The sequence below is a fragment of the Odontomachus brunneus genome, unplaced genomic scaffold, assembly GCF_010583005.1.
Source record: "Odontomachus brunneus isolate Ranch 3 - 2012 unplaced genomic scaffold, Obru_v1 Obru_scaffold_125, whole genome shotgun sequence".
NCBI classification, from domain to species: domain Eukaryota; kingdom Metazoa; phylum Arthropoda; class Insecta; order Hymenoptera; family Formicidae; genus Odontomachus; species Odontomachus brunneus.
The window spans coordinates 201,975-223,703 of record NW_022639575.1 but is presented as its reverse complement, the minus strand read 5'-3'; the positions used below and the strand labels follow the sequence as shown (position 1 = coordinate 223,703).

The window sequence follows — 21,729 nt, the reverse complement described above, 5'->3', positions numbered from 1 at the left end:
TCACTGATTTTGACCAGTGGAAGTGAGATTTCACTGCAACATCTGTACGCAACTTCGTTATACACTGTTATAATCTCTTGAAGTGAATCTCTCAGTAAAAATGCTTCTGATAAAATCAGTAAGAGGAGCATTTCAGCGATAGTCAGTGAATATTCATATTCTTATATCTTCCTGACTTCGACTAGAGGAGAAATGAGATTTCACTGCAAAATCTATACACTATACGAATTGGTTAAACGCTGCCTCAAATCCAATTTTCTGCGTCTGTCATTCTTTTCCATTTCAGCTTCCATGCGATTTCGCACTGTCTGTGTTCGCAAACCGCATCAATAAAAAAACTATCAACTGATTCCTTCAACGAGATTGATTGCAGTGCTGTAATTCTAACTGCGAACCATTGGTTATAAGTATAGCACATTTCGGTGAAGGATACATTGATTGTACTTTAGAGAGGAAAGCATGACGCACGCGTGTCTACGCAAATCGATCAGGCCCAAAGGAAGAGAGAGATACGTAAAAAACACGCGTCCCGTTTCACCTTGTCGATATATAAAGGCGCGGAGTAACGGAAAAGAAGATAGAGAGAGACAGAGGGACAGGGAGAGAGAGGCAGAGAGGGAGAGAAAAAGAGAAAGAGAGGAGGCGGGAGGGAGAGCGAGGGATATACAGGAAGTGGTACAGCATTGCCGCAGGGAAGGACGCCGAATCTGGGCCACAATTACAGCGGCCGATGTTGTGCCTCCTCTCCTTCTCTCGTGCGGCTAGCGCCGCGCGCGCGCGGTTACACACATATACTCTCGCTTTCGAAATAATAATTATTTAATACCCCAAACGCGCGCCAACGGTGAAATGCGGGTTTCGTATCTGTAGAAAGGGAGGAGGAAAGAGAGTGACCGGTTCCATTTCGCGGTTCATCTCGCTCCCGAGAGCCACGAGCAGCCTCCACGAGGCGATACGTGTGCTCGCTATTTTCAAAACTGCGGATCGACTCGATCGAGTATCGGTATCGCGCCTCGGGCTTGACTACGCTACCCTGAATGATTGACACTTGAATCACCACCAACCGCGAGAAAATGAACAGTTTCGTGACCGCCTGAGGAAAAGAAAGAAAGAAAAAGAGAGAGAAAGAGAGAGAGAGAGAAGGAAATAATTGGGACACGACAAAAAATTCATAACATAATACTCGTCGAAATTATCTTATCAACGTCAGTGGAAGCGTTTGGTATGAAGGACTTGGCAGATAATCGCGACAAATCCGTTATTCGAGTCTGCCTCTAGGATACTCATTACAAAAGTAGGGGAAAGCGGTCGTGCAAAAACAGGAAGGCCGAAAGCTGGTTAATCGAGCGGCCCGAACGAGCGCGGGCGAGCGACTTGAAAATGACACACGCGACATAAGTACATAAGCGCGTACGTGCGTTTTGGAGTCACGGCAATCACGGCAAAAGTGGATAATACCGATGTTCAAGCGAGCTGCTTCACGTGCGTTCACGCTTACACGTGACTCATTGAGAGACCGGCCCTATCCCGGTGTGATCATGGGAAAGGCCTCGTCGTGCTCGTCGCGAAGGTGCACTCTCGCAGCTGCTCGTGAGGAATGCAGAAAATAGCGTGCGACATTCCACGCGGCCGTATTCGTTCGGCAACGGGTTTCGAATTATCCTCGCTCTTCTCCTTGCATTTCGTCTCGCCGCGGGCACCGCCCCGGGACACGCGTGTCCCGTGCGAGACCGCGAAACTGATTAATTGAAAAGACTCATTTTTTTCACGCTGCCATTCCGGAAGCCCGTATCTCACGCTCGCGGGTCTTACGGCAACTTTGTAAGCAGAGGAGTATTCCCTCAAAATTTCCTAGAGTGAAATCCCACTCAAACGAGTGAAAAGCGGCAACATTTTCACTCAAAGCGATCGTGAAAATACTGCCACTTGAAGTAGTAAAAGCGAACGTTTCACTTATGCCCGTGTTAATACTTGAAACGTGTCTCACATGAGATATTCAGGTCTAAATTTAGAGTCGGATTTAAGCTTTCCAATTGAATCATACGTGATATTATATATTAAAAGTCGCAATTCAGTTAAAAAATTCACATCTAACTCTAAATTTTCAAATCTAACGTAGGACGTATTAATGGTTGTCACTTTTTTTTTTAAACTTGTCATATGAGGTATTCAGATTTGTCTTCAGAATCAGATCCAAATTTTTCGATTGAATTATATAATGTATGTGACGTATTAATGGTTGTCACTTTTTTTTTTAAACTTGTCATATGAGGTATTCAGATTTGTCTTCAGAATCAGATCCAAATTTTTCGATTGAATTATATAATGTATGTGACGCTATATATATGTAATCGCGATTCAACTGAGAAACTTTCATCTGACTCTGAACTGAAATCTGAGTATCTCACTTGAGAGGAGTTTCAAGTGACGGCTATTAATACTGGCCTAAGTATCTTACACATGAGGTAATTTTCAAGTAACGACTATTAATACAAGCTTTAAAGTAGGTTTTAACTCTACATGAGCGAACATTTCATTTGATTGAAGTAAAATATAACAATGAAATACATCAGATTCACTCTACAATGTTTGTCTGTTAAAAATATTCACTGAATGATTCAGATCTGCATTAATAATCGTTACTTATCTCAGATGAAATACTCAGATTTTTACTCAGAGTCAGACCCAAGTCTTACAGCTGAATCATGATAAATGGTGACATTTATAGTCGCGATTCAATTGAAAAACTCTCATCTAACTCTGAATTTAAATCTGAAGTATCCCACTTGAGACGAGTTTCAAGTGATGACTATTAATACGGGTCTCAGAGTGGAGAGTCGACTCTATACAAGCGAAAAATCAAATTCGAGTGACTCAGTGGTGGTCACTCTACTTTCGAATGAAATTTCGCTGCAAGAAATTTAAAGAGATGTCGATGGAGGTCTCGAATCTCCTTTTTCTTCTGCACACTTACGGCGTATCAATATTTTTACGATTATGCCGCAACAAGTTTCTAGGTTGCGGAAAGGTCATCATCACGTGAAATTAAAAATTCTTAAGACCAGCATTTGCACGAGCCAATTCATCGAAGATGAACGCTAATCTCCCGCGCCGTCACGTGGATCGTTTTATTTACGACTATCGAGAGCGATTTTGCCGCGGCTCGTAGAATAAATAATACCACGCTTTCTCGGCTCGTATGCCGCCGTCGCCGGCGCCGCCATCATGCCGGATCCCGAAGCGACAGGATTTTAATGCGACCCGCCTGTTTACCAGAGAGCAGCGCGCTTTAAATGGCCGACCGGTTGACACAAAGTGTCGCGTACGTTTTCGAGGTACATTTACCGAGGTGACCGAAGCGACGGCCTAGCGACCGGTGAAAGCACCGACTATCGAGGAACACCCAGTGGCGAGATAACGCTCACGAGGGTACTCTTCTACCTGTTAGCCACCAATGTGTCTTTGCCACGTGAACCGCGCCTCCCTCACGTAAGTGAGCCACGCACGTGACACTGTCTAGGATCAAGGAGACACGATACACTCGCGCACGAGACACAACTTTATCGCAACTCATTACGTAAGTTAACGATGGCTGGAGTAGTCGAAAAAACTATTTTCCCAACGATCGATGATCAACTCTAACGAATGAATCGCGAGAAGCATTCAGCGGATTCATAAAGATGCGTCGAATCGACTGCAATGCGTAAAGTACCCTTTGAATTTCTTGGAGTAGAATCTTTCATTCAAAACTGATGAAGACCCGATATCACTCTATTTTTCGAGTGAAATATCGCTCCAAAAAATTTAGAGAATACAATGCAATAATTGGTTTGATCGTTCATTTTGTCCTCGCAACTTCGACGATATCGAGACAAGATCGATTAGTCATCTCAATGTCTCGTTACCGTAAAAGAACTAACGGCACTCAGATATCACAAACGTCGGTTATGTCATCGGCATGTCCAACCGCGTTTACGTGCAGGTTCGTCTTCCTGTTCCTCATTCTACCATCACGATCGCCCCGGCATGTCATTACAAACCACACACGATTCGTGGCGCGAATAATGCAAGCTGCATAATGCAGGTTACATGTATCGTGCGATTACAACAACGTCGATTTGAGTGAACAAAAGCTCGCGGACGTCACTCGCGAAAAAAATATCCATACGATAAACACTAATATTTCTTATATCGCTTGATGTTGCTTCGAGGTAAGAATATCGTTAAAAAGCCGGAAGTTGCATAAAATTATATTCGATGTCGCAACTGAAGGACATTGAAAATAATGTCAATGTCCCGTGATTTCCCGCGATTTCAAGTAACAACGGAATTTTCCGCGAAGATGGATTTCGACTCGCTGTTGCCTGTCTCCGACCAAAAATTTACGTAACGCGGCGAACGTGTTCGTTAAATCGCTCCGTCGTTAAAAGCCCAATTTACCCATCGAACATATCGAACGTATCTGTTCCTTGGAAATGCCGCATAATTTAAATTAAAAGAAACGTTCATTCCATGTACAGTGACTTTCCAAGGCGTGCACAACGAGACGTGTCGTTGACGTTCTCAAACACTCAAAGATTGAGTTGATTGTAAAACCTTGACCATAATTCTTTAAGAGAGAGTAGTCATATTTCAAATTCCGATGACACCTTTTAAATTTCATTTAGCAATCCTCCGAATCTTCGCGCAGCGTTCGCTTACCACGCACACATAAAAAAAGTGGTTAAATAAGACTTTGCTTGAATGAGACTTTGCTTGAAAATTCGTTCAAGCAAACGTTTAGTCAATTGAACGCATTATATGTTGCCGCGATGAGTTAATCAATTGATTCAATAGTTGCGATTTAGTCAGTAGAACAAACCGGGGCTACATGGTCCCTGGAATATGTTACTCATATGTTTTTTATAGTATTCATCTTGAGAAAAATAGTGAGTACAAAATCGCGAAATGATCCTTTTAGAACATAATATTTTTCCCTAAGTTTTATTAAAATCAGAATAATATTACAATTAAGAAGTAGAAAAAACTGATTTAGTAATAGCAAAGTAAATTTTAGAGCCACTCGAAATTTTCTATTAATGTTCTCCATCGTGACACAAATTAAGCGATGTGTTACTAGCTAGAATGAAATTTCTTGCAAGTGTATAATATACTGTTTCTGCTAATAAATGCAATTTTATTCATTTTTTATTCATAAAATGAATTAAAATTTTCCCTGCGAGCAACTTGCTCAGAGCAAGATGGCTCTTTTGCTGCATGTTCGCATTATAAAACAAAATAATGGTTAACGACGGCATCGGCATCGGCATTAATACATAGAAAGTTGCCTCTATCATATTTATACAGTCACAACGATTACCTGTCTGAGAAGTTGTAACTTCAAAATTCTAAAATATGAAGCATCCAGTTCGGATTTCCCCTAATTGTCGCAACATATTGTTACACTAACGCAACATATTGTTACACTAACGCGTAACTGGTTTAATATATACAACATTGAAGGTGGGTGACCACAGATTTTGTCGACCCAACTGTTGTTTTTGTCAGAGCACGATAAATCGTTAATACTCGCTCGTCGATTTCATCGTGCTTTCAATGATGCAATACCTCAGTGTATCACGATACGTTAATTACAGCGTGCGACTCACACGCCATCGTAACAATCTTGTCTCGCGCAGGTAGATAATATTTACGGAGAAAGGAAGCGAACAAAATTTGCAACGAAAACAGCAGGTAAAACAGATTCAACGATGCGATAAAAACCGACGCGAGCAGCTTTAATCGTTGCAAACCGTGCAAAATAGCGATACGATAATTTTCGATCTCTCCTTCTGATCAAAATCTCACTTCCGCAGGACGAGGAGCAGCGGCATGAACGGACGAGGAGCCGGCGACGGCGAAGGAGCGCTGCTCCTGCTCCTCATCGCATTGACTCCTGTTATCTGCTCCGCCGGAATCCTGGACCCTTGGCAATGGGCGCGCAGCGATCGGATCGAAGTCAACATACCTTGGCTGCCTTGTAATTATCGTCACGCTCTCCTTTGCGCATTGCGGAAAATATTTAGTCGCGACGACTAAACGCTCTTCCGCGGCGACCAATAAATATACGTCACAATTTTCGTCATTCTTATAAACGTATCCTACACACGTATCCTATACAATAACAATATACGTATATAATCTCGTTCTTAGCAGAACTCTTTTATACACAGAGACATCTCAAAAGTAAATAGACATCACACTTTTCTTGATCATTTAGTTCACTTTATCAAGTTGACACAAATAAATGACAAAAATGTCGACAAAAATTATGATGTCTATTTATATTTGAAATGTCTTTGTATGGCTTCGAGAGGATTCTTCGAAAATCAAAAGAAAAATATTCTAAATGTAATATTACATCTTCTTTATTAGAAGAAAGATACTTTTTCGGCAAAAGTTGTCGTCTAAAATAAAGAGATTACAGGAAACAACACATTGTAACTCTTTTCTTTTTTGAGTGTTGGGATATTTCTTTCTTGGTCTTAAAAGAATCCTCTTGACATATAAGAATTCTGTTAAGGGTGAGATTATATCTTCTGGGTGTACACTTAATTTTTCCAAGATCGACTTGACGACAACTCGATGACACTTTTTAGTTGAGAACGAGACGCGCTGCTACGACGAGCTGGGCTGCCTGAACATCACCAGAAACTGGTACCACCTCATTCACAGGCCGCTCAACGTTTTCCCATTGCCGCGGGAGGTCATCAATACCAGATTCATCCTCTACACGAATCAGAACCCTATTGAAGTGAGTGAATCATCTGATCGATCAATATGTTCGTGCAAACACAAAGCACACATGTCAGAAACGCTGCGCGCACGCCTAGCAGCGCGCGAAAGTGAGACTTCAAAAGGAACAGACTGAAATACCTCTACGACCTCATAGGAGAGAGAGAGAGAGAGAGAGAGAGAGAGAGAGAGAGAGAGAGAGAGATTTCTCGGCTAATATTCGACACGACGTAAATATTTCCGCGTACGTAATCGCGCACATCTGTAGGAATTGTGCGCTAACGCCGCAGAGCTAACGGATTTCATCTCGCGACAGAAGTAATTAAACAGAGGCGTAGTCGAGGCGGCAGTGAACGATAAGCTTGCCGTATCGCACTCCGCGATCGCGACTCTGGTTTCAACAGCCGGTACTTAATGCTCATGGATATCTTAATTGACCCGATTAATTAAACAAAACCGCGTTTCGCGGCCGGCGAAGGCGCGCGAGCTCGCGGGCGCGAGTTTCGCGGCGTTCCAAGATAAGATCGGTTGATTTATAATCTAACGGCTTCTAACTTGGAAGGAAACCCGAGGAGAGAAGTATCGGATACGATATCGGCGGCATAACCACGCGGTGAAACCACCACGTGTCTCTGTCGCATAATATCGCGTGGAGCCGCTCGATCGTGAAATGAACGTCGACATTTTTGCACGTGACTTGCACGCGCCAATGAAGTTTAAGAATATAAACGCGATTGTGTGATATCGCGGAGGATTCGCATTGTCTCTCGCGAGGTCAATGACGATATGCATCTGGCCGAAGAGCCAACTCTTAACAACTCCTCCATTGTCCTCGTCCAAGGCTAGCGTTTAATTGAAATTTTATTTTTTAATCATACAAAAGTTGCCATTGAAACTTTTTGATTGTACATTTGCAAGCTTTTAGATTATATTTTAAATTATACTGTAAAAAGTCGTTTTCTTAATTTCGTTAATATAATTTTTGCTAATAGACTTTAATATACTCTCCATTGCTCTCGTATGAGGCGAGCGTTTAATTAAATTTTTATTTTCTAATTATACAAAAATCTCTAATTATACAAAAGTTGCCTTTTGAAACTTTTCGATTTGCAAGCTTTTAGATTATATTTTTAATTATATTTGTAAAGTCGTTTTCTTAATTTCGTTAGTATAATTTTTACTAATAGACATTAATTCTCTATTGCATCGTATATAAGATGAGTGTCCAATAGAAATTTTATTTTCTAATTATATAAGAATGGCTTGACAGTTGGCTTTGAAATATGCACGACATATGTGTTCATATGACTTCACATGAGTTCCTTTAGACAATCGACTCTATTAACTATAATGTGTGTAATATGTATAGCCGTTAACTCGCGCCTGTCGTTGCTTTCAGGGTCAAGTGTTGAAAGTATCCAAGGATAAGTCTATCGAGCACTCGAACTTCAATCCCAAGCGCAAAACTAAATTTATCATACACGGTTTTATTGACACGCCGTTAAGCAACTGGGTGAAGGTAGGTTTAACTGCTCCCTCATTTGAATACTCGCTCGACCCCATACACTTTTATTATGCTTTCGCGCCGCGAGCAATGCGGTGCTCATCTTGATCAGGTCGAATAAATCGGCAGAGAAAGACCAATTTCATTTCCCTATCGGTTCATTGTTTTCGCGAACAATCGAGCGTTCGGTTGCGTTCGACGAGTTCGGTAACTCTCGAGCGAAACAGAACCGAGATCGCGTGTACTCTCATACATATCCTGATATAATATTCATGATCCGCAGGAGATGAGAAGCGAGCTGTTGGTACACGGCGACTACAATGTTATCGTGGTCGACTGGGCAGGTGGAAGTCTGCCTTTGTATACCCAAGCGACGGCGAACACGAGATTGGTCGGGCTGGAGTTAGCTCATCTCATTAAACATTTGCAAGTAAGAGAAAACAATGTATGTCAAACTAAAACAAACTTCAATATGTCTCGAGGAATGAGAACAGACGGCGGGCTAGTAAGAACCAACCGTGCGTGATCATTCTTCATTCAATTGGTGAACGCTTGATCGACTGCTTCTTATCAAATCGTTATTCATTCGTGTTTCTATGACATTAGGTTACTTCAGAGTCATTTTCACGTTCCCTCATATGTTTCGTTCGTTTCTTTCGTGAAATAGACTAATTACGGCTTGGAACCGAACGACGTGCACTTGATCGGCCACAGTCTTGGCGCGCACACGGCCGGTTACGCGGGCGAAAAATTGAGCGGCAACATCGGCCGCATCACCGGTTTGGATCCCGCGGAACCTTACTTTCAAGGGATGCCGAGTCACCTTCGATTGGACTACACGGACGCCCGGCTGGTGGATGTAATACACACTGACGGCAAGAGCATCTTCTTTTTAGGTAACAAATTAACATTGCTGCCATTTATCGTCGGACGAATTCCTACATCGAAGCTGAAAAAGAGTTACATAACGGAGAGTAGTGGAACTCCATTTTCCTCTCAACAGAAATGACATCACTTGCCAGTAGCTAGAGATTGATGCAAAAGAGAAAAGGCGCTCTTGGAGTGCGTAGAGTGAATAAAATAGAGCTCCGCGGCTCCTCCGTGAATCATGTTGTCCGAACTAACGTAGTCACGGCAAGGCCTTCCAGGTTACGGGATGAGTCAGCCGTGCGGCCACTTGGACTTCTACCCGAACAACGGCAAGGAACAACCGGGATGCACCGACCTGAGCGAGACCACGCCGTCGTTACCTCTGACTCTGATACGCGAGGGTCTCGAGGAGGCGTCGCGCGTCCTGGTCGCCTGCAATCATGTGCGTGCATTGAAGCTCTTCATCGAGAGCATCAACTCCAAGTGCCAGTATGTGGCACACGAGTGCTCGAGCTACGCCAGCTTCCTGCGGGGCGAATGCTTCTCCTGCAAGAGCAACAACAGCTTGAGCTGCGGCGTCATGGGTTACCACGCCGACACAAGTCCGGCCCTGGTGAAGCGCCAGGCGATGGGACAGGACGTCTCGTCCTTGTTGGGGTCCAAGTTCTTCTTCATCACCGGCAAGGAGGATCCATACTGCAGTGAGTCTCGACGCTTCTTCTAATTCGTAAAAATCTGAACTCTGTAGTTTCCTGAGCAGGGCAGGCCGGGGCTAGATGTCCTTTATTTTAGAATTTCAAAGTCAACTTCTCAAGCAACTGTCATGACTTCAATATATTACCGCCCATCATAACTCTATTAATCGTATATTTTGTTTCGTAATAACCAAAATACAAATATGCAGTAACATAGTTCTGGTACCGGGTTTAATTAAGGAATAAAGAAGACTGTGTACAAAATATGTACATTAATTAATAATTCCAGAGTGTCCGCGAGAGATCTCTGTAGCCCTTCTGCCAGTCTTTAATTATGAGCCAACTTTACCTCATTCGTCCATGTGCTCTATTTCAGTCATTTTATGAATGAAAATAGCACTTATTAGCAGAAACAGTATATCATACTTGCAAGAAATTTTATTCTAGCTAGTAACACATCGCTTAATTTTTATTCAGTCACTATGGAGCATATTAATACAAAATTTCGAAAGGCTCGAAAATTTACTTTCCTATTATCAAGTCAGTTTTTTATATTTCTTAACTATAATATTATTTTGATTTTAATGAAACTCAAAGCGAAATATTTATGTTCTAAAATAACTATTTTATTGATTTTACTTTTACTGTCCCTCTCAAGATAAAAAATACAGGAGCAACGTACTCGTAGGACCATATAGCCTCAGTCTCCCCTAAGGTTTCGGTGGTTTTACGGAAAATATTAAGATTAATTAACGCAACTAACACACAATCTCTCGGAGACGAACTCCCGTCATAATTGGAAATATCAACGACGAAATGTCCCGTTAAAGTTACTATAAGAATTGGAACCTAAGGTCTAAGCAACCAAACTCGTTTGGTGTAGGAACGCTAAGAAGGACGAGTCTAGTTTCGAATTCTGTGTTATTTCTTGCCCATTAGCGTAGATATGTTATTTCAATTCTGAGTATGCAATCTGCCGGGATGTACGCCACGTTAGCGATGGTAGTTTCGTATCAAGATGTTTCGGAATTAAAGTGTAGCACGGTAAATGCTAACTTTCTCAACGGTAAATACCATTCCGAATGTGAGCGCAAACGCGACCGAGTTAGCTTCTCATTACAATGTCTCGTTGTGCCGACTTTTACGTCGGCGTTACGATATCATGCAAGCAGGACCGCCGCTACTAAACGTCGCAGCCAATCGGCGATTGACTCGATCAATTCGCCGTGACGTCCCGCTAATTATTTGTTATCAAGGCTGGAAATAAAAAAAAGAATTATCGAGAACACAGCGAGTCGCTGTGTTTCACTACGAGCGCGAGCGCAACTTTTCTCTATCGAGGCGCAACTTTCTCCGCACACGCGCGCGCGTTTGCTCGCGTGATAAAAGCGACGCATCGTTTCTCTGTCTGTCTGTCTGTCGCTCTCTCTCTCTCCCCTCCCTCCCACCCTTTGCGACCTCGAAAAGGATTTTGATATCGATCATGACACCTTTCAGGAAGGCATTATAGGATCACCATCAACCTCGCCCGTCCGCCGACCGCGGAGAGCTGGGTGCAGGGCTTCATGAAAGTCACTCTCCACGCCGACAACGGCGTGATACGCAACATGGATCTAACGCCCAGGTAAGTTCAAGCCTACTTATCGGCCTCGATAACCCACATACGCGCCTCGCCTGCTAGATGAAACCTCGTTTCATGCCTCGTATCGCATTGTACGTACGCACATCACACGTACACGATCATGGTAAGAAGTGAACGAACGACGTCTCAAAAATTCACTGAGAGTCTGATCGCCAGCCACGTTTAAATTCATGCGTTTAAATTCATTAAAAAAAAAAAACGATTCTACAGTCCCTCGGGGTTAACTCAGCTGTGAGATATCGGCGAGGCTCGGCGCGTGCGACGAACTCGACTTCGTCCTGCCGACTTGTTCAATTCTGCGGAAGTTGAGTATATGAGCGATTGAGACTCCTTTTGCTTTGCAGTGGTTACATGAGACTGGAACACGGCTCGACGGCACGAATGGTCGTGGCCCATCCGACCGGTTCCATCGGCAACATCGGTAAGATCAGGCGAGTCGAGCTCTCCTGGGTGTACGACATGGACGTGCTGCAACCTCGTTCTCTGTGCTTCTTCTGGTGCAACGATCACCTTTACGTCAACAGTGTCTCCGTGGACGTCATGGATCTACCGGGCAGAGGGTAAGCGACCAATATGTCCGCGATGGTCAGAAAATGGCGGTTCGTATCTTGCAACGTTCCTTGCGTATTGTCGCACAGAGAAGGATAAACTCGATAATGCTCTTTATCTTTTCTTGTGATCTCCAGACCTTAAACTTTAAGCTAAAAAAAAACAAAATAGAGAACAAGAAACAGGAAGCAAAGAGCGCATTATAGATTAGGCTTCACGTTTGTAATCTTTTCCGCTTGTGTAGGAAACGGGAGACGGATTTCTCCAGTAAGCTCTGCTCGGCTGGCAGGCAGGAGTACGCGGAAATCGCGAGCGGATCCACCGCCTCGTTCGTCGACAACTGCTGACGATCCGTCCGGGAGAGCGCCGTGTGCGGATGAAGCGCGCTCAGAGACGTCGTCGACCCGCAATAATTACGAAGCGCCAACAGCTGCCGCTTCCATCCGCTTCCAACCGGCGGTTCTCGAAAGTCGGACGATGATTAAGCGAAGTATGCGCTCGCCTGGGGAATAGTCGGGATCGTGGGCCCTCGTCGTAATAATCTCGTCGCCGTAATTCCTTTCGCTAATGATACGGTGGGAGGTGAGGGCTTTATACCGTTTGACTTTCTTCCTATTTATCGCGACTGACCGACCGACCCGAGCGTCGCTTTCTTCAAACACACTCTGACGCGCCGACCGCTCGCTAATTAGCGTCTCACCGAACTTGTGGAGGCGATTGCGAGTCTTGCGGATGGACGACGGCGGGACGGGATAACGCGATTCGCCGAGAGCCGCTTACACGAGTTCCTAAAGAGATCTGTCCACGCAGTCGGCGAAAATGAAATTCTGATCGCGCGTAACGCCACTCGGGGCCTGGCGATTGCGAAAGAATTCGCAGGCGACGAAATTCTCGGACGTCTGACGTCTGAAATTGTGAAAGAGCGCGGGCGCGCCACCGACGCACAGTGGCAACAAGTGAATATTTACCGTTCAAAAATAGCTACAGATCGTAAGGTAAAAGTAAAGTAAAAATAAGGTAAATGTCCGGACATACACTTAATCCTTATTTACATTTTTATTGAGCATATATATATATATATATATATACACATTCTACGTTGAAAGTTTAAATATTCGTATTTAAATACTAAAATAGTAAGAATGTCCAGGATTATATGTCCGGGAATTGGTACTTTTACCTTAATTCTTAAGATTCTTGTGTACTTGCATCGTCTCTCACTTTTTAATGACGTCAGAAGCGAGAAAATGTATGCAAAAAATTCTTGCGAAATACGTCGAGATAAAAAGATATATCCGTAAAATGTCACTTATGATCGATCAAGCATACTTCTAAAATATTCCGTATACTTTCCTTTTATTCTAAAAATCAATAAAATTGTAAAATTAATATGACAGAGTAATGAGAAAATTAGGTTAAAAAAGAAGATTGCAATTCACGTTAATTTCATGGTTATTCATTAATTGTTAGAGCAAAAGGAAAGTGCCCGGAATATTTTAGAGATGTGTTTAATCGACTGCAAGTGTCATTTTGTGAATATATCTTTTGTTATCTCGACATATATATTTTGCAAAAAATCTTAACATGCGTTTCCTTCTTCCTGACGTCATTAAAAAAAGAGATGGACGATGTGAATGGCCAAGAAACTTAACCGAGAAATCGAAACGAATATTTTTTTAAAATTAATCGTTAATAAATTTCGAAGAAAACTGTAAAACTAACTCGATTGTTAAAAAAGATCTCCTGAAATTTGCAATATTAATAACAATCTGAAAATTATTGTTAACTAGAAGTTGAATTAGAAGAATATTATTTTTAAAACTGCTTTTGCACTAAGCTACTTTATACGTTGAGGTCGCTGAATACAAATCTGATGTTAGAATTAAAACTTGACTATAGGCACTTGTCAATTTCGCTGTCAACTTTAAAAAAAATTGCATGTCTTTTAGCGAAAGGACACATTAGAGATTTTGGAGATTGCTGAATACAAATCTCATGTAAGAATTAGGCTGACAGCTATCAATATATGTTTAAAAATCGAGCTTCACAGTTCTCTTCAAAATTTGTTAATGATTAATTTCAAGAAAGATTTGTCTCGACCGGTTAAGAATTATGCTCTGTAGCGATTTTGAACAATAAATTTTCATTTATCCCCACTATGACGCGAAGAATCGACCTGACTTTTCACTACTCTCGACGAATGATTTCTTCTTCAGTATTACGATCGGTGTGTTTGCTGTCATGTACATCTTGTATATAATGTTAGACGTTAACGTTAAGACTAATCTCCCTTCTGGATGTGATTCTCATCGTTAATTTGCAGTGATTGCTACTGTATAAGATATTCTTATTAAGCCATTAATGCGTGTATTAAGGCACGTCTGCAATACACGCGAAGTAAGCTTGGCGTAAAAAAGTTAGAGTAAAAATTATTTATTTCCCTAGCCCTCTCCCTTACACCGCGAGTATTTCTCTTACTTAAGAGAATTATTCTGGAGTACAGAAGGATATGTAAACGAAATGAATTACTTTTGTTTCTTGCTCCAATTTACGCCAAGCTTACTCCGCGTATTGTAGTAGACGAGCCTTTATACGTCGATATATACATATCCTTTTTTTTACAATGGTTTTCATTATTATCGTGTTGCCTCATGCGACGCGAATATGATAATAGCTTGTGATATTCTCTTGTTAAGAATCCTGCAAAATGCGCAAAACACGGTGACACGAGGGTGTCGAACTGTACTGCTGTTTGCTCATAGTCCTTTCATAAATGAAATGTACAAAACACCTAATGTGGAAAGAGAATTCTCGCTAGTGATAAGAGTAACCGCTAAACTGTTTTATGTCAGTTTGCGGGAGAATTGTTGAGATGTGAAATAAAAGTTATATCCTTAAAAATGTTCACGTACTAGAAAAAGCATAATACTTTATTGCCAAGTTTAAATATGCATCTTAAGCACATAAAAAAGAAAGCGAAGAGTCTCCCTTCTCGGAGCTATAATACTTTGATCATGAGACGCAGATCCGTTCTCGTTTGTGAAATCAATCGTTTGTGAGAACGATGAGCGATCATCCGATCGAGGAGCTGTTTCGATCGGCCCATCTAACTCGTCGTGCAATCTCAAAGTTTCCTCCGTGAATCCCGTAAAGATGCCTCGCCAATATCTCGGCTCGGTCCTCCTCTGCCTCCACAGCCATTCGTCTGTATCGGCCAACTGTCAGGAGGCAACCAACGGTAAGTACAATTTGAATGATCAGCCAGAAAATCAAAAGACCCAAAGCCAGACTTGCATCCACGCAAAAGAGGCCGTCTATGGATCCTGAGGGAACAATTGCCGTTAGTATTTCGCACTTCTGCTTTCGAAGTATCTGGAAAATGCGACTCACTTTCGCCGGCGAGTAGCACCGTGTCAGGAGCCGAATTGTCCCTGGACATCAAATGGTCCGCCGTTATCACCGGACTTTGAACAACGATAGACAGTTGTAACGGCATTTCCGTGGGCGTGAGATTCCTGAAAATTTCCGTTGTCTCGTTGGCGACCGTCGTTTGCTCGATCGATCGTCGTCTCCTGCCATACGAGATCTGTCCTCCTCTGCATGTTGTCTTTAAATAATCATTAGTTTATTATTTCACTGTTCCTTTTTAACGTTAATTGCAATGCGCATACAGTGATTCGTAAATCAAGATTATAATTAATTAATAAGTTTAGCAATTATAGCGTATATTGGCGTAAGTTGCATTAAAAAAATCTCAACAGGAAAAACGCAAGAACCGCCTACTTACTGGCTGACACTCCTCGAAACAGAACTTAACAATAACGTTAAACCGGACTATTTGACTGTCGGGAAATTTAAAGGCAGTGAATGGTGCAATTAAAGAACGATTGTCCGTTGGATCTTTCGACAGCGCGGGGAAGGTCGCCGGATCTGTCGGGCATCCTGCCTGATCAAGAAGAAGATATGAAGAATCCCCAGACGCGCTACTAGCGACAAGATGTCCGGCCATGATATCGTAAGGACCTGCTAAAGCGAAAAATGATTTCGTATCTCTCAAGAATTTAAAGTATGTTTCTTATGTACATTTCGTTTACACATACATTTTTTATAATCTTGCATGATACGATATCCTCTTTTGATGTTTTATATGTATCATATTTGCTAATCATAAATCTATTTTTGATCAGTCAATTCACTAGAGAATTTTTGGTCAGTCAATTCATTAGATGAAAAAAGAAACATAAAGCTTGGTATCAAAAAAGTAATTTTGAGTTTTATTTTTTCAGTTTTCTTTCCTTTTTTAGTCAATTTTTAACCAATAAATACGAATCACAAATACACGATATATCCGACGCTAAAACCACACTTCTCACGTTTAACTTTTTCGTATATATTTCGAGACATAAATTCTATTTTTTGCATCAAGAGAGAAATCCTTTAAAAGTTGCAGCGCAAAAATCGAAATTAGCTGAATAGAAGAGCACATAATTTCTATATATTTATTTTGTTAAATAACTTGTTATTTGTCGATGGGAATAGGAGAGACAGACTTGCCGTCCACTTGGCCCACCCAAAAAATTTTATTTTCTGGCTAATGGATGAAGCGCAAAACTTTTGTGTTATTTTTGGGAAATACATAAATAGCATTATAATTTTATTTTTTATTTCAGATTAGGTAGGGAGCTAGCTAGGCAGACGTAATTTTAATTTGTAGTTGAAAATGTGTTCAGAAATTCCTTGTAATCACTATCTGAAGTCTACTATTAAAAAATAAAATTCTAATTTTTTTACATTTTATTTATAATTAGTGACCAGAAAAATCCAAATTTATATCTTAAATATATCAATATTCAAATTTTTCATGAGATATATTTTGAATATATACTATTTTTAATTTAAATATTGATGATAAATTTGGAATCAGCGTTCCTGAAAACTTCTACAATCGTCTCACAATATGAAACATATCTATTCTGAGAAAGCCAGAGATGCAAAAGTGTTAAATCTTCAATGACCATGTAACCCACCGTCTGCAGGTTGTATCTGTATTCTGAGCGTTAGTTTCTGCCCCAACTGGGTGACGATCGCGTCCATATTTTCTTCGTTAAGGATCCTCATTGTTACCAGCGGCACTTCCGACGACGCGTTCACCACGGTTGACACAACCGGCGGTACGCCTGCGCTAGAAACAGCAATCAGAGCCGGAATATCGGGAAAATATATTCGCCATAATGTCAGAGCCTCTCGCGAGGCGCAAAATGAAACTGTAAGATAATTTACAATAAAGGTGCCTCGGTTGTTTTATCAAAAATAATCGTGACAGCAGACGGGATCATTTTACAGACTCACTTGGGATCCAAGAAAGTAAAACTCGAATGAACGGATACGTTTCTCGGTTCTGGCAGATCGCGATCGTCTAACGAACACCCAACTTTCACTGACTGATCTCCTAATCGTTGAATGATCGGATTGTACTGTATCACAATGATGGCCCATACCAGCGTATGCGTTCTGCGAATGAGAAGTTTCGTAAAGTCGATTGTTTATGAGCTATGAGGAACTATTTTGTGCCGCTTGTAGCCTTTTATTTAATTTTATTCAGCGCTGATGTACCTGTTTTGATTATCGATTGAGAAAGCGGGTGTGAGACCGCACATGATGTTGGACTTGCCAACGAGTTCCTTCTTCGGCAGTGGTAGTTTCAGTACGGTCACGTTTTTCCCGACACCATGAACACCGCAGGTCTCCGCATGTCCACTCACATACATCCGTCCCTCGAAGGGTTCAGTAGTAGTCAGCGTCACAGTCATGACCAATTCGCCGCATTGCACTTTCACTGCAACACATCGCAAACATCATCTAATCTCGATCGAACGTTTTCGCGTTAACGTAAAATCTCTCGCAAGCACATACGATCCAGGCAGGTTTCTCGTTCCTTGTAGACGACGTTAGGCATGGGAATCAGTGAACTGACTCCGAGAGCGATTGTGTCGTCGGAGTGTAGCAGACAGAGCACTTTTTCCTCGTTATAATCAACGGTGTAAGCCCTGCAGATGAAACCGTCCTCACCGAGATCGCATCTCTCCTCGCACTAAAATAGATCGCGGATGAATGATCGGCTCGCTCACGAGCGAGCCGATGCCGCTAGGAAATATAAGAGATACCCGTTTGGCGTCGAGTCCCGGTAGCGCTACGTCCGAATATGGCAATGATACGTTCCGAAATTCCGCGTAGGAACAATAGCTCCTCTTCGCTGCAGAACATACGAAACTCGACTCAATTCAAGTGAGATTTGCACATCGTGAAACACTTTCAGTTAAGCCTACATTCCATACCATTCCCTTGCGAAATAATACATTTACGACTTATCCAATCTCTCTGTAAGCATGCGGCACGGAAAAGATCAATGAGTTTCAAAGTGTGTTCAGCTGTCCTAAGGGCGTGCCCATGCGCTGCTCTTCTAGCCTCTCTCGTGTCTGTGTCTCAGCTGTATCAAGTAAGCGGCTTAGCAACTTACATATGTTATGGCACTGATATTGCAGATATTCATCCCGATACATCGACGATCGGTAGGCTTGCGGTCTAGTACCTCTCTCGAGCCTCGATAACGAACACGTGCCGATGGTATCGTCGATCGACAAAGGCTGACTCGTACGGAATTGCGCGGACCCACACTCGTCGCCTGAGAAAACTCGAGTCGTTGTACATTTGATCGTTTGTCGCGTTTGGAAGTTTTTATCGAGTTGTTTATAAAAAACTACATGGAAAAAAATTTCATTTCGGGTAACTGAATGGGAACCAAACGAAAAACTCGCTGAGACAAGAAATAATATTTCTGTTAATGTGACTTAAAATATAAATATGCACATTCATCTGCATTAAAACTCGATTGAGGTAACTGAGAGGAATTGGCTGAACAGAAACATTCTGCAGGAATTTTCCTGTTCCTGTAACCGAGTTTTTTATCTGGTCCCCAAGTAACAGAAAATTTACTTGCACACTGAGAGAAACTATTCGATAAGAAATTAACAAACGGATATTTCCGATCGAAATACCGATGAATTTTATATCCAATCAGGAAACATCCGATGAGATATCGGTTCATAATTTTTTGATCGGTTTATCTGATAAAATATTATTATAATCGGAAGTATTCGATTAAATTTAATCGAATATCCTGGTCGGATATAAAAATATATAAAATATATAAAAATATATAAAAATTCAAATCGGTATTTTCATCAGTAATATCCGTTTGTTAATTTTTTGTCGGATAATTTCTCTCGATCTACTAACGGATTTTTTTTCCGTGTAATTACGATGTAAAAATTAATCCTATAAATCCTATTAATCCTATGACACACTGAACTTCTACTTGGGGGCACATACCCGCTTGCAGACACTTCTCGTAACATTGGCTTCTCCGTAAGAATGATTCGTGATACATGTTGGCGTGTCCATCTTTCAAAATAGCTCCTAAAGTTCTCTCCACTTGCCACAATCTCTGCCGTTTGCAACTGGGAGGGACTCAAAGGTGAAGCAAAGAACTTTCAAAAATTTATTCTTTTATATATTTCCTTAATTATTTAATTTATTTTCGTGCGAAAGCCGCGCGATATATTTGGAATATATTTCGGAAAATGAGAACTTTTTGAATTACTTTATCAGGCATTAAACCTGACTCGCTTCAATATGTACGCGACACCTTAAGAAACTTCAATTTTTACTAAATAATATTCTTCAATGAACACACACTACACAGTGAACATTACTTTTATGCGCGAATACTCTTACCTCGAATACAGATCTTGTGGAAGAAAGTAGCATTTGATTCGGGAACTAGTTCCTCGCTTTTCACTTGCACACTATAACAAATGTTTCTCGAAAAGTCGATCACAAACGCTGTGCAATTCTGAGTTTTACACCTATAAGAAACAGATTGTTTTCACAATCAATGAATTTTCACATCTTCCTTTATCTCTCTGTCTTGGATGAATGCAAATACAATGACCTCCTTTCCATAAATGGCGTTTCTAGTGATCGATGACCACAAAATACGCCTGTGCATTACGTAACGTTGGAAACTCGTCAAATGATCGATTAGTAATTGATAATTACCTGTCGAAACAGGGCGCGACGATACCGTTGTTTCCTTTGGCACCGTTTCTATATAATAGACTTTCAAAAGCGTTTGCTGGCTTGGCTCCTGTAACTTTCTCCCACCCTGTATTTTGATCCTGACAATCGTAGGACCAACCTAGCGGACGGGAGTTTGTGATAATTATTTCAGTATTTGTATTATAATTTGCGCTTATAATATCGTTCCTCTAAAAACTAAGGAAAATCTCGGGCTTAATCAGAGCAATATTAAATCTGACATAGCAAATTTAAGTAATTGTAACTTTCAGGATACTTTAGTCTCTTGTATCGTCAATAAACCGTTACTTACCTGCACTCATAATGAGGCAGCAGGTGAAAATCGTGCCAGCAAAACGTATCATCGTCGTCATTGTCATTCAACACTGTCAAATGCGACAGAACAAAGTCGATTGTGAGAAACTTGCTCTCTCTCTTCAGGAATTTCCCGATTAATGCTATCAATTCCGCGACGACATTCCCTGCCTCGCGCCAATGATTTACCTACACTTGCAAATGTTCTTATGTAACACCAGCATTGTGCGTAAACGTACTGAAATGCGTACGCGTGTCACTGAGTCGAGAGTTAGTTCATTGTCTAATAGAGAAGTGAACACTGAGTAACGCGTTTTTCAATGTGTATTTGCGTTAGCGACACGTTTTTCAGCGACCCCCTTCTTTCAAGGTTCCGCGATAATGCAACGTTTCTCAGTAAGTATGTTAATGTGCGCAAAATTGCATATGTCATTTTTCTCTCTTACGCTTCTGCTCTTATCTGTTAATGCATAAGCGCACAATATAATTTACAAAAGCAACTTATAAAAAAAAAAGATTTAGAAACGTAAAATAGGAATTATTCTATTGTATATATATAAATATATAATACATAAAAATTATGAAAAATCCGTATAATATTACTAAAAATGGAAAAAAGATCGATTAAAATCACAAAGTAATTGATTATTCCCTGACAGCACAATCTACTAAAAGATGTCTTAAAATATGTCTAAAAGACGTCCTATTTTTTTTTAGATGTAAAAATCAAGTAAAATTTTAGTACTGAAACATTAAAATATCCATGTGCAATTTTCAGAAAAAATTAACATCGAGACGCAAAAATTCTGATGTAATATATAAAATACGAACATTACTAGCCAATGTCTCGGAAATATACTAATATAGTATTTAGAAAACAGTGTATGGTTACGGACTATAATTGCAAATCAAGTCCCCTTCTCTTGGCTATGTAAGCCGAAGAAAAGTATACTGATACTAGCTAATGTCTTGTATATATAAAAACAGCGATAAAAATAATAAAATTTTATAGTTTATTTTTATCACACGTAGGTTGTCCTACGACCAATAGTGTACTTGGAAAGGTGATAATTTCACGTGAAAAATATTTATAAAACTCTGCTTTAATCGAAAAGAGGTACTGGAAGGTGAATTATGTAATGAATTACATAAATTGTAGCTACGAAATAAATCCATAAATAATCAGGTCTCTCTCTCTCTCTCTCTCTCTCTCTCTCTCTCTCTCTCTCTCTCTCTCTCTCTCT

The 21,729-nt window shown here is 41.0% G+C and overlaps 2 protein-coding genes across 7 annotated transcripts in view; one reads left to right on the top strand and one right to left on the bottom strand.

Annotated features, from left to right (window-relative positions):
* LOC116849730 (pancreatic triacylglycerol lipase-like) overlaps nucleotides 1-14,550 on the top strand; it is a 32,201-nt gene extending 17,651 nt beyond the window's left edge. For 3 of the 4 annotated variants that reach the window (XM_032827161.1, XM_032827160.1, XM_032827158.1), the window contains exons 2-10: nucleotides 5,856-6,019; nucleotides 6,639-6,793; nucleotides 8,174-8,293; nucleotides 8,562-8,708; nucleotides 8,946-9,174; nucleotides 9,418-9,849; nucleotides 11,341-11,467; nucleotides 11,830-12,045; nucleotides 12,279-14,550. In XM_032827161.1, coding sequence (XP_032683052.1) covers nucleotides 5,856-6,019; nucleotides 6,639-6,793; nucleotides 8,174-8,293; nucleotides 8,562-8,708; nucleotides 8,946-9,174; nucleotides 9,418-9,849; nucleotides 11,341-11,467; nucleotides 11,830-12,045; nucleotides 12,279-12,381 — 1,693 coding nt within the window. In that variant the 3' untranslated portion in view covers nucleotides 12,382-14,550. The remainder of the gene's footprint in view (nucleotides 1-5,855; nucleotides 6,020-6,638; nucleotides 6,794-8,173; nucleotides 8,294-8,561; nucleotides 8,709-8,945; nucleotides 9,175-9,417; nucleotides 9,850-11,340; nucleotides 11,468-11,829; nucleotides 12,046-12,278) is intronic. The other variant, XM_032827159.1, reaches the window with a different exon arrangement.
* A 387-nt stretch (nucleotides 14,551-14,937) lies between these two features.
* The window catches only part of LOC116849728, an 11,600-nt gene continuing 4,808 nt past the window's right edge, over nucleotides 14,938-21,729 (bottom strand). For 2 of the 3 annotated variants that reach the window (XM_032827156.1, XM_032827155.1), the window contains exons 2-14: nucleotides 20,484-20,674; nucleotides 20,153-20,291; nucleotides 19,829-19,959; nucleotides 19,424-19,561; nucleotides 18,552-18,716; nucleotides 18,199-18,287; nucleotides 17,948-18,125; nucleotides 17,648-17,870; nucleotides 17,384-17,545; nucleotides 17,062-17,216; nucleotides 15,822-16,060; nucleotides 15,425-15,641; nucleotides 14,938-15,357 (exon numbers count right to left, since the gene is read on the bottom strand). In XM_032827156.1, coding sequence (XP_032683047.1) covers nucleotides 15,107-15,357; nucleotides 15,425-15,641; nucleotides 15,822-16,060; nucleotides 17,062-17,216; nucleotides 17,384-17,545; nucleotides 17,648-17,870; nucleotides 17,948-18,125; nucleotides 18,199-18,287; nucleotides 18,552-18,716; nucleotides 19,424-19,561; nucleotides 19,829-19,959; nucleotides 20,153-20,291; nucleotides 20,484-20,550 — 2,154 coding nt within the window. In that variant the 5' untranslated portion in view covers nucleotides 20,551-20,674 and the 3' untranslated portion in view covers nucleotides 14,938-15,106. The remainder of the gene's footprint in view (nucleotides 15,358-15,424; nucleotides 15,642-15,821; nucleotides 16,061-17,061; nucleotides 17,217-17,383; nucleotides 17,546-17,647; nucleotides 17,871-17,947; nucleotides 18,126-18,198; nucleotides 18,288-18,551; nucleotides 18,717-19,423; nucleotides 19,562-19,828; nucleotides 19,960-20,152; nucleotides 20,292-20,483; nucleotides 20,675-21,729) is intronic. The other variant, XM_032827157.1, reaches the window with a different exon arrangement.